A 13,081-nucleotide genomic window follows, 5' to 3' on the forward strand; every position below is an offset into this window, starting at 1 on the left:
GTTATACTTTTACCTGAGTGACTTGCACTTTTGGGGAATCCCATTCACACCCTTCTCTTTATAATCAGCAAATATCCACTGTGATCTTCGCTGCACCACATGTCCCTTTAACGCTGCATTGCAAGCCTGAACCCAAAGCTGCGTGGAGACTTGAACGCTGCATTTTCCCTATACAGCTGCTGCTGCCCACTCCCCCCTCCTTTACTCCCAATCTAATGGTTATACAGGATCCAAGCTTTTCAATGCATGTTTGTCTCTATAGGACCACAGACAGTGTTCCTGATTAGGCACAGTTTGGCATGCCAGAGAAACGTCGCAGCTCAAGCACCTGGGACAAATCTGGCAGGGGGGATGGATCTGACACCACACGTTTACAGCTATATTTTGCAGGCACTCTCCCTTTCTACAGCTAGTGCACTGCTGACTAGAATAACTTCACCTTTAGCAACATGTGCTGAGTGGTGGAGAAAGCTTTGAGAAGTGGTTTTACTTGTTTTTATTTCTGGGAGGGGGAAGTTGTGAAGTTATTTTTGGAGAGGAGGGGGAAATAACCAAAGTTAAAGAGAGCTTCCCAGCAGGTTCCGAAAGAGAGAGCTCCGTGTCCTGAAGCAGAAGCATTTCCTTGCGAGATTGCTTTAATAATTTTGTGTAAAATGCCCCATGCTCGTCCCAGGAACCAGAGTCCGATCCCAGAGGTGACGTGGGACTCTGGTCTCAAGGAAATGAATGAGACCTGGAAGGGAGCTGTTGCCTGCCTCGGGGTGGCTGTCTTCTTTGTGATGACCATCGGGATTATTTACTGGCAAGTGGTGGACCAGCCAAACAAGAACTGGATCTTGAGAGGGAGCACCAGTGGTCTCATCTGGGAGCGAAGGTCTCACTCCCTCGTCCTGCAGACCCTGAGCGAGGAGAAGACCCTGGTGGAGATCATTGTGGGCAACTTCCCAGACATGGAGCAGCCCTTTGTGAAGAACTTGTGCTGGCTCAACAAGACGGAGTTCTGCTATACCTGGGATGCGACGGCGGATCTGGAGATCTCCCTTGAACCTGGTCCTTCCGCCGGCACAGAGTGCTACAGGATAAACTGGACTCCTCTGCACTGCAAGATTACACTAAAGGTAATGAGGATTTGGTTTAGTTATAAAACAAATGTGGTGTTTTATTAATGCATCCTGGTGCTTTCTGGGCCAGATCCCCAGCTGGTATAAATCAGCGTAGCTCCAGTGAAGTCAATGGAGCCACACCAATTTACATCAGTGGAGGATCTGGCCTCACATATTTATTATAATTAAAAATAAATAAAATCAAATTAAAAAAAAACCATTAAGCTTGTCCTGCTGAGAGGGCTGGAAGAGAGAGGGAGTGTGCTTACTTTTTGTGGAAGGCACCTGGACCACACAATGATGGGGTGATCATACAAAATCCTAGACAGATGGGTGCTCCAAAGCACTCCGGGTGCTACTGTCACCATTAATAATACTCTAATAATACTCAACTAATAATACTAATAATAATACTCAACCAGTCACTGTAGCTACCTCCTCATAGTGATGTGGTGTTAACTAGAGGGCAGGAAAGCCACATTTAGATAGAGACTGAATACATACATATATACACCAACACACACAAAATAACAATGGTGTTTAAAACCAAAAAGCTAGAAAAGGTTATTCCTAAACAGTCACAATAGATTTATTCCAATGGCCCCAGTGGGAGAACGGCAGCACCCTCCTTCCTCTGTTTGTAACTAAAAAGAACTTATGTAAAATGAATACACACTGCATATTTGCACTGGCACTGAAATCTCCTGGCTGTACCAGGTTTCAGAACTTGCTTCTCTGTCTATGCTAAAAGTTGGGGAACTTCCTCTTGTGTTCCCTCAGTTTGTGTGATGTTCTTGCGACTTACAGAGCACTTAAGAGTATTTTGTTGTTATACAATATTTAGGAAAGGGAAGAATGAATCAACTTGTCTGTATCTGAGCACGGCACTTTCCTTTCTCCTGATACATCAGGTGTCAGCACTGAGAACATTAATAAAATCTGATTTTTTTTTCTGATCTATACATTGTCTAGATATCGACATCTCTGCTATCTGTACAGTAAATCCACATTTAAAACACACTTTGCTTTGGAGAAATTTTTGAATGTAATCGGTGAGTGTTGCCTACGTGCATGATTTGTTTTAATTTGTTTCAGATCTATACTGCCAAGGTGATGAGTAGGATAGAGTTGATCATTTTCCAAGTAAAAATCAAAAACGGTTGGAAAATATGATGTGGGGAAAGTCAGAAACAGGGAGTGGGCCAGAGTCTCAGCTGGTAGAAATCAGCTACTGAAGTCAATTGAGCTATATCGATTTACATCAGCGGAGGATCTTTATTTTAATACTCTGGGCCAAATTCCTCCACCTTAGTGAAACATTCAACTTGAGGACTGGAGTGGATTGGCCCTGCTTTTCAATAGAATTTGTCCCTCACTAGCACCCAAATAAAAAATATTTTACAATGTAGTTAAACCATTACCGAGTTCAGAAATTTTGCTTGACATTTAGGATCAGTCTCAAAGGGACCCCATAGGAACCTGAGCCATGAATACGCATTTCATATTATCAGAAGACAAAGAATAATTATTCTCTTGTAGATTTGAATAAATCAGAATAAGACAGGACTCCGACACACATAGGTGTTTCAAAAAAGTTAGGAAACAGGAGTCTGATCCTTCACGATGCTGAGAGCCCCCAACTCCTGCTGACTTCAGGGGAAGGTGAAACTCCTCAGACGTTTACAGGTTCAAATCCAGGCCAGTGGGGAGGAGGGGGTGAATGTGGTTATAAAAGGTGAAAGGGATTAAGCTGGGTGAGATGAACAGGGTCTCTAACTTGCAGCAACAGAACAAGTCAGAGAGGAGAAAATGAAAAGGAAATAAAAGGCTTTTCGGAAACAATCCAGCAAATTAGCTGTCCTTTTATCAGAACATAGGCTAAATTATAAATGTTGTTGCTGGCCGGCTGGCTCGCTTTTACGGTTGTACTGAAGATCTGCCCCAGATTGTCTCCATGTGCTTAGAAGTTTACACCAGAAAATAAAAATAAGCCCCCCTAACAGTTAAAGCCATTTATTGATGCACCGTGTGACACCAATAAATCCTCTCTCTCTGCTGAGTGATAGAAACAATCCTGTGACATGTGGTTCTATGTCTTGTTTTGACTGCATTCCCTAGTTACACGTATAGGGCCAGATCCTCAGCTAGTGTCAGTTAACGTGACTCCATTGACTTATTCAGTTTGCACCAGCTAAGGATCAGGCCCAGATATGTTAAAGTAATCTATGGCTGGCTTTGAGTCACAGTTGTTTGGCAGGTAGCGCCTGTTTTTCATGGACTCGGCTGTTCCTTTGTAACGCTAAATACAAACTGAAATCGCCCACTTGAAATAGCTGAATTTCCCTCCCCAGGACCCCAATTCTGCATGAATCACTGCACAGAGTTAGGAGCTGGTCATTCTTTTTAGTAGTTGAGGGTAAGTGGGACTAGCTGCTAATGCTTAAACAACCAGAAATCCCCATTCCCCCTTAAAATATGTCTGGGCTTTCACGGAGGCACCCAAGAGGCCTTGTTCTAATTGCCAGAGATTTGAAGTCATGTGGGAGGTTAAGTCTCGCTGATCCTGCTGCTTGGCAAAAAGGAAAGGTTTAGAAAGGGCAGAGGCAACAAGAGCATTTGAACTGAAATAATATAATTGATTGTATTTAGGTGGTTTAGGAAACCAGGAGGCAAGGGGGGAAAAGCCACGTAACTCTTGATACTTTCCAGGTTTGTCTTTGTTTTGTATTATGGAGTGGCAGGAGCTTGTTGAAAAATATTCTTAGCGGTTTTTTTGGTTCATCATGTCACCAAAACACCTTGACCTGGAATCTCCAAATTTGTTTTGCTTGCCTTGCTGAGGAGAGGCACCGTTGTTAGTACTGGGGGACCTTGGTACAATTTTTGGGAGGGAAATTTAGTGGGGGAAATACATATACATGTATTATGGAGGCATCAATAGGGACTCGATAGTTAAGGATGCATTGAGATTTGCACTTGGAGTAGGGTGTAAAGACTCATGTTTTACACTTTAGTGACTGAAATGGTTTTCAAGTTCAATACAGTAACTTCAGAAAACTGAATTTTCATAATATTTGTTTAAAATATTTAGCAGCTTTTGCAAAGGAAACATTTAAAAACTCTCTCTTCTTGGATTTCCTCCTGGCAGCCTGTCCAGTCTCTTATATTGCCTTCCTGAAGCTAAAGAACCAGTCACCACAAACTCAAAACTTCTCTCTCTCACACACACAAACTATGTTAAAAGAACGTTATTTAGATTGCAATGTTGAGCACCATTAGGAAAACCATGTATGACTGCTCATGCAACTGTAATTACTGGCTCAGTGGGCATCCATTTTGTGCGCAGAATAATGCAGGATCCTACAGATATAATAGTAAGATTGTGTAAAGACCTGAATGCATAATGCATACCTGAATTATGGTTGTAATCCTAAATCTGGCACTTCCTAACTTTCAGGTGCTTGACTCTTCAACATAAATAACATTATTTTGAAAGGTACAAGGTGGGTGAGGTAATGTCTTTTATTGGACCAACTTCTGTTGGTGAAAGTCTCCCACCAACAGAAGTTGGTCCAATAAAAGTTATTACCTCACCCACTTTGTCTCTCTCTTATCCTGGGACCACCATGGCTACAACAACACTGCATACGTTCTTTTAAAGCAGCTTTTTGTGTGTAATTGAGCAATAGTGGGGGGGGGGGGGGGGCTTAGGGTAAAAACAGATTCTGTTACATGCAACTATAACAACTCCCCCAATCATGGATCGTCAACAGGATCTGAATCCCGAGCCTTCAGCATTGTGGCACAGACTGCTGCTACGTGAGCTACAGGACCAACATTAGTGAGTGGTAGGAGAAGGCTGTTATGTGGGAAGGTGGGAGGAGATTGGATTGCTGAGTCCAGGTGCTAGGTCCAGGAAGAAGCCCATTCCAGCTTGGCTCTTGCTCTCCCCAACCCCCAGAGTCGGGGGAGCTCCTGCCCCACGTCTTGCCCCCGGAATGGGGGGTTGGTGTCTGGTGCCATTTGCAGGATATGAGAATTTGGGTGTTGCCATGTCTGTCTGTCTGTGTGTGTCTCTCTCTCTCCTTGCCTAGTAGTTAAGGGAGCCGAGTTTCTGCTCCATGCGGTGCCCTGGGGTATAAGTAAGTAAGTAAGTGTGTGTGTGTGTGTGTGTGTGTAAACAGGTCACTGGGGCCATGTGCTGGTTCCAGGGACTTATAGGTGAGTAGAGCCTGGATGGGCACTCTTCTCCCCACACTCTGCTCTGGCTATTTTGGCAGCTGCCTGCTGTGGCCCTGGCTTGAGCCCACCCTTGGTGTGTTCAGCCATTTGGGCAGGCTGCCAAAAGTTCCCTGAGGGACGCAAGCGAGAAAAGGGAAACGGTGATTTAAAATCTACAGTTGCATATGTCTCAGCCAAACCTGAATGGAATTTCCTAGGAGAAAGAAAAGGCATTTCTGTAGCCCAAGAGGATCTCCCCGGCTGAATATCAAAGGCCTATTACAAAGAATGAAGGTCTGAGAGCTTCTCAGAGAAAAGGTCACAACAATCTTTTATAATAGGAAGCGGTAGGCAAACTAGGCTCACTGCTAGCTCCCCCCCATAATATATATTCTCATAACGTAGCAAGGATGGGCCTGAGATGTTACAAGAATATATATGTTGCTAGCATGGTTTCAGCTGTTGTATGGACAGGGCTTAAATGTACCATGTAGCACATGAGATTCTGTACATAGTGTAAAAAGAACAGGAGTACTTGTGGCACCTTAGAGACTAACAAATTTATTTGAGCATAAGCTTTTGTGGGCTACAGCCCACTTCTTCGGATGCATAGAATGGAACATATATTGAGGAGATATATATACACATACAGAGAGCATGAAAAGGTGGGAGTTGTCTTACCAAGTCTGAGAGGCCAATTAAGTAAGAGAAAAAAAACTTTTGAAGTGATAATCAAGATAGCCCAGTACAGACAGTTTGATAAGAAGTGGCAATTTTGCAACAGAAAAGCTTCAAAAACAGACCCCAACAAGAAACTGCTGAGCTGGAATTGATATGCAAACTAGATACAATCAACTTAGGCTTGAATAGGGACTGGGAATGGCTGAGCCATTACAAACATTGAATCATTGTAAGTATTCTCACACTTCTTATCAAACTGTCTGTACTGGGCTATCTTGATTATCACTTCAAAAGTTCTTTTCTCTTACTTAATTGGCCTCTCAGAGTTGGTAAGACAACTCCCACCTTTTCATGCTCTCTGTATGTGTATATATATCTCCTCAATATATGTTCCATTCTATGCATCCGAAGAAGTGGGCTGTAGCCCACGAAAGCTTATGCTCAAATAAATTTGTTAGTCTCTAAGGTGCCACAAGTACTCCTGTTCTTTTTGCGGATACAGACTAACACGGCTGCTACTCTGAAACCTGTACATAGTGTATAGACCCTAATTTACAGTGCCTTGAATAAGAACTGCAGTGGGCTGTAGAGGCTCCTACGCAGTTGCTACAGGAATTTTTTGGACGGGACCTATGTATCACATGGGCAGGCTCAAAGCATTCCTTGCGCCCTGCAGAAAGTCAGAGCAGTTGGGCTTCGTGAGTGTGAAGCATGAAAGGGTGAAGGATGCAAACACACACCCTAGCTGGGGCCAGAGCATTGAGCCGCAGAGTAATAATCCCTTCAGCCCACTCCGTGCGGCTGCTTCCCCAGCCTACGCTACTGCAACCTCTTGGTGCCACTTGCACAGGGCATTTAGGACAATTGAATTTATGTAACTGAGGATCCTGTGGCCTTTTCTCTAACCTATCCCTACCCCATGCAGGACTGCCACACCAATTCCCCCTCCCTCCACGTGACACAGGAGGTGCAGAAGCTCCTTTGCATGATAATTCTGCTGAAGCAGCACATCTCCTGGCCAGGAGTCCTCTCCAGCTAGCGCTGACACTTCTTCGGTGACACTGCCCAGCTGCAGAAACCCCAGTGGCTGGGAGGACACGGCTGCAGCCTGCTTATGGAGGATGTTCTGACACCCGTTCCCCTGGTATTTAGTTAGCAGAAGCCAACGTAATCCAGGACTAGAACTAGCTCCTTTGTCTTCCAGTGGAGAGGCCAAGCAGCACGGGGAAGATGGTGCTTTGATCAGTTCTTTTGGTTATGAAATAAAACAGTCAGCTGTGTATTTAATATGAAACATACAGAGTTGTGCTTACCCTGTGCTAATGTCATAAAGCAAGCGTGGCCTGCCATGTTGTAGCATTTTGGATGCTAGAGAAAACAGGAGAGACTTTCAAGTTCTGAGGAAGAAAGTCCTTTTAAAGTCTGGGATTACAATAAGAGCAGTAAATAGCCAATGTTAGGATTATCCTCAGAGTTATTTATTGCATGATGTCTGCCTGGAAACCTTATGGCAAGATCAGTAAGCCTATGGTATCGTGCTAAGCACGGCTTACATAGTTACTGGATTGATGGAGAGCCAAATTCCCTGCTGTCATAAATTGATATAGCTCCATTGAATCTGGTCCAGCCCTTATGGGAAAGAACCTTTTATTAGTAACCCAGTGTTTGCAAATATGGGGCCCACTCCTGCTCCCATTGAAGTCAATGGGTTGCTCCCATTGACTTCTACAGAAGCCAGGAGTAAATCCACAGTTAGCTGAGTGGAGACTTGAGGAACATGTTCCAGTTGAGGATGGCTAAATTGGAAGGTTCAGCTCTGTGGTCACATAGATTGTTACAGCATTAACCATTGGGATATCTTAAAATATGGAGATGGAAAACAGTGCTTGCTATTATAAACATCTGTAGGCCAAATTCTGCCTACATTTTTACCACTGTAAATCTAGAGAGGCTCAGATATCACTGGAGTTCCTCTAGACTTAAGCGGATGTAACTGAGGGCAGAATTTGTCCTGCTGTCTTCACAGCCCCTTGGAATTTGGGTCTCCAGAATGAAAGGTGCCATATATTAAATGTACAGCAAAGCATCCTTGATTACTACTAATTTACTAGAAGCAGAACTGAAATCAGATCCGATCATTTTGAAAGGACTTAAATATTTGGGCACAGGTCCTGTGTCCACAAATATCACTAGAATCTAGGAATAAATGTCTGTCCAGATCTGTGAGTGGAAGCTTCTGAAATGTGAGACTATCTGGTCTCAAGGCCAACAATGAGTTTCTCGTATGTCTGAAAGGGAAAAAAGGCAACTAGCAGGTTTGCAGGCATGCTATTCTATTGTAGGACAGAGATGTTTAGTAGAAGGAGGATTCTTCAGATTGTTTCTCTTGCCTGAAGGAAAGAGCTCAGCTGGGATATTAGCGCTTCTCATCTCTCTACAAACCCATTTTCTTTATTGAAAGGTTTTATTTTAATGCTTCACTCCACGCATACTGAGTGTGTCTGCATTGCAATCATAGAGTATGATTGCAACTGGTGTAGACATACCCAAGGTAGCTTTAATCTAGCTAGCTCAGGCAGCGGAGCAGTGAAACTGCAGCATAAGTTTCAGCGTAGACTAACCAACCAAGTAATTAACCAGGGTTCTGGCCAGGCTTCTGCGCTTAAGTACATTGCTGAACCAGGGCTACATACAGTAACATACCAACACATCCTATTATAATGAGAGGGGATGAGGAGGAGAAGGTGATTGTGACGGGTTGGATCACAGAAACCCCCTGGGGAGCTGCCACCCGATGTGCAAAGACTACCCCTGCTTCTGTTTTCCCTGCCAGCTCAGGACTCCAGCACCCTGTCTTGCTGAGCCAGACACTCCCGTCTGCTCCAACACAGACCCAGGGTCTGAATCACTTGCCCCAAAGCGGCAAGTTTACCTGAAAACAGCTCACAGAAGTGTGCTTGTCTCTAGCACTCAGATGCTCAACTCCCAATGGGGTCTAAACCCAAATAAATCTGTTTTACCCTGCATAAAGCTTATGCAGAGTAAACTCATAAATTGTTCGCCCTCTATAACACTGATAGAGAGATATGCACAGTTGTTTGCTCCCCCAGGTATTAATACATACTCTGAGTAAATTACTAAATAAAAAGTGATTTTATTAAATACAGACAGTAGGATTTAAGTGGTTCCAAGTAGTAACAGACAGAACAAAGTAAGTCACCAAGTAAAATAAAATAAAATGTGCAAATCTATGTCTAATCAAACTAAATACAGATAAGTTCCTCACCAGTTCCAGAATGCTCCCTTTTACAGGCTAATCTCCTTTTAGCCTGGGTCCAGCAATCACTCTCACCCCCTGTAGTTACTGTTGTTTGTTCCAGTTCCCTTCAAGTATCCTGGGGGGGGGTTGGAGAGGCTCCTTCCTTAGCCAGCTGAAGACAAAATGGAGGGGTCTCCCACGGGTTTAAATAGACTCTCTCTTGTGGGTGGAGACCTCCCTCCTATGCAAAGTCCAGCTCCAAGATGGAGTTCTGGAGTCACCTGGGCAAGTCACATGTCCCTGCATGACTCAGTCTTTACAGGCCGAAGCCATTGTCCACATGGTATCTTGCATGTCTCCAGGAAGACTTCTTATGTGGAATGGAGCATTCCAAGATGCATTGTTCCCCAAGTGTTTCCTGATCAGGTACTTAACCTGGCAAATTCCTTCCTCAAGAAACTGATCAAATGCCTCACAAAGCTTACTTAGAAACCAAGCAAGTATACAGCCCATATTCTTAACCTCAAGTAGAAAATGATATATGTGTACAGATAGGATGAATAGATATAGTAGACCATAACCTTTATGGAGATATATTACATGGCACAGGCAGCACAAAACATATTCCAGTTATGTCATACATACATTTATAAGCACCCCCCCATAAAGCCTTATGGGGTACACTGTCACAGTGATAATATATGATAATGTGTTGTGCTATAAAGTAATGTAAGAATACTAGATCAGACCAGTGATCTGTCTACTCCAGTAATCTCTTTCTGAGAGTGGTCAGCACCAGCTGCTTCAGAGGAAGGTGCAAGAAACTGCAGGTGGTAGTTAAGGGATAACCTGCCCCCCAGGAATGGACATTCTAACACCCTGCCCCACTGCACCCCATTCCCAGAAGTTGGTTTATGCCCTGAAGCAAGGGGGTTTGTATCCTATCTGAAACTGCTGTTTTGTTTTTGTGTTGTTCACTATTGTAACCTTGGATAGTCTTGTTGTGAGTATAAATGTATAATCCTGCTAAGCTCTGGGCCTTAGTGATAATTTTGTTGCAGTGAGTGCCACACGTTGAATGTTGGATAAGTAATATTTCCTTTTAACTGTTTGGAATTTGTCACTTTTCACTTCCATTGCCTGTCCATTTGAAGGGTTCTATTCGCAGGAGTTTGGGATGACTACGTTGTTTAGATATACTAGACATATTTGGCAGAAACTGTTTTAGAAATATTTTCTAGGCGTTTTGTTTTAAATGGAGGCACTAATTTCCGTATGCTACCACCTAAGGGAATTCATTTTGTTGTGACTTTCTTGCAGTGGACTAGTGCCTATTGCAAAACTCAAGAAACGGTGGTAGATATTTGAGAAATTATTCACAGGCAGATCATAAATGTCAAGACAGCCCACTGGATAAAGTACATCTGTGCCATTTTATACCTCAGTGTGTGTTTCATTTAATTATTGTTTTATAAAGAACATTACTGGAGGGATAGAAAAAGCTAGAGAGAGGGAATAAAACCTAACCAAGGTTGAATGGTGGTTTTTCGTCTTTAATGAACAGCTCATCTCTAGAGCCTCCCTGAGTGGTTTTACTGTTCTTCATGTTCCCCTTCCTCCTTTGGCCAGGCCCAGAGGATGGTATATTCACAGCTTTTCTTTTCCCCATTTGGTCCCTTCCTTGTCCATGTTCTTTATGGCTATCAACATGGCCCATGTTAAAATAATTGAAAACAAGTTACCTGATAGATATGAAAGCATTGTTAATTCTCCATTAACAACTATTAGGGAAGTGTTTCTAATGGGGGTCCCCTATGGATTGGTTCTCAGCCCAATGCTACTCAATATTTTTTTGTCAGTTATCTGGAAGAAAATATAAAATTATCGCTGATAAAGTTTGTGGACGACGCAGACTGAACTCCCAGGCGGATGCTGGGATACACAATATGTATAAAGGGGTAAGTACTGAATAGGAGTAGGGAGGTGGTGTTACCATTGTGTACAGCATTGGTGAGACCACCCTTGGCATATGGTGTTCAGTTCCAACGTCTACATTTTAAATAGCATATTGAAAAGCTGGAGAGAGTTTAGAGAAAAGCTACAAGAATGGTTTGTGGTCTATAAAACATTCCTTATGATGAGAGAGACTTAAGATAAATAGACTGAGTGTATCAAAGAGAAGGTTAACAGGTGACTTGATCTGCACAGGGAAAAGATATCTGGTACTACAGGGCTCTTTAATCTAGCAGACAAATGCATAACAGCTGGAAATTGAAGTCAGCAAAGTTCAGACTTGAAATAAGATGCACATTTTTAACAGTGAAGGCAATTAACCATTGGAACAGATTACCAAGGAATGTGGTAAATTCTCCATCATTTGGCGTCTTTAAATCAAGACCGAATGTCATTCTAAAACAGAGGTGGGCAAACTACGGCCCGCAGGACCGTCCTGCCTGGCCTTTGAGCTCCCGGCCAGGGAGGCTAGCCCCCGGCCTCTTCCCTGCTGTCCCCCCTCCCCCGCAGCCTCAGCTCGCTGTGCTGCCAGCGCTCTGGGCAGCATGGCTGGCTCCGGCCGGGCGGCGCGACTGCCAGTCCTGGTGCTCTGAGCAGCATGGTAAGGGAGTGGGGGGTTGGATAAGGGGCAGGGGGTACTGGGGGGTAGGGAGCAGGGGGCGGCCAGATAGGCGTAGGAGTCCCAGGGGGCCTGTCAGGGGGCGGGGGTGTGGATAGGGGTTGGGGCAGACAGGGAGCGGCAGGTGGGGGGGGTTGGGAGGGGATGGGGTCCCGGGGGGCAGTTAGGGGCGGGGGGGTCCCGGCAGGGGGCGGTCAGGGGACAAGGAGCAGGGGGGGTTGGATGGGTCGGGGGTTCTGAGGGGGGCAGTCAGGGGACGGGAAGTGGGAAGGGGCGGATAGGGGGCGGGGGCCAGGCTGTTTGGGGAGGCACAGCCTTCCCTACCCGGCCCTCCATCCAGTTTTGGAACCCCAATGTGGCCCTCAGGCCAAAAAGTTTGCCCACCCCTGTTCTAAAAGATACATTCTAGTTCAACCACAAGTTATTAGGCTCAGTGAAGGAACCACTGGGTGAAATTCGATGCATGTGATTATCATAATGGTCCTGTGATGCGGGGTGGTCTCGCACTGCTTGGAGCACTAGCACACTCTTCCCCATTATGGTTCCAAGTCCGTGGATTGGCCGTAGCACCTAGTGGCTCAAGGCTGTAGATTGCTGGTAGGGGAACCCAGGCCCTCCCTCTCCACCAGGCTCCAACCCAGGGCCCTGGGGCTGGCAGTTCAGGTGTGCAGCAAAGGCAAGGATATCACCAAGACTGTTCCTTGGGTCACTTCCTACTACATCCCCTGTCTCTCTAGAGGCCTAGTAGTTGCCTGGCTATTGACTTGCAATGCATACTCAACTGAAAGGGGTCCGGAGGTTCTTCCTCCTCACTCACAGGCAGGCGCTCTGCTGTCTCTCCACTGGCAGCCTGCATCTCCCAATTGAGGTCTGCTCCAGATGGCATTGGACTCTTTCTGTATCCCCGCAGGAGCTACCAGAACAGCTCTGCTCACTGGCACTGACCTCCCTGACTGAGCTATGCTGTGCCTTTTTAAACTCCACCTCTATTGCAAGCACCTCCAGCAAATCTGTCTGGACGGAGCCTCCTGGGCTCAGATCTGCTCTTTAACCCTCTGTTCCCCAGTGTGGGGTTTGTACACTACAGCACACGTCCCTTCTAGCCTTAAAAATCTATTACTCTTATTTCCAGCATCTCTAAATCAGGTTTATGCTTTGATGCACTGCTATTGAGAGCTTCTTATA

At 44.8% G+C, this 13,081-nt stretch overlaps 1 protein-coding gene across 1 annotated transcript in view; it reads left to right on the forward strand.

Moving 5' to 3' along the window:
* The first annotated feature begins 653 nt into the window (after nucleotides 1-653).
* The window catches only part of LOC135878773 (SITS-binding protein-like), a 69,139-nt gene continuing 56,711 nt past the window's right edge, over nucleotides 654-13,081 (forward strand). Inside the window, exon 1 of the mRNA XM_065404520.1 lies at nucleotides 654-1,118. Coding sequence (XP_065260592.1) covers nucleotides 654-1,118 — 465 coding nt within the window. The remainder of the gene's footprint in view (nucleotides 1,119-13,081) is intronic.

Source organism: Emys orbicularis, chromosome 4 (assembly GCF_028017835.1).
Source record: "Emys orbicularis isolate rEmyOrb1 chromosome 4, rEmyOrb1.hap1, whole genome shotgun sequence".
Taxonomy (NCBI): Eukaryota; Metazoa; Chordata; order Testudines; family Emydidae; genus Emys; species Emys orbicularis.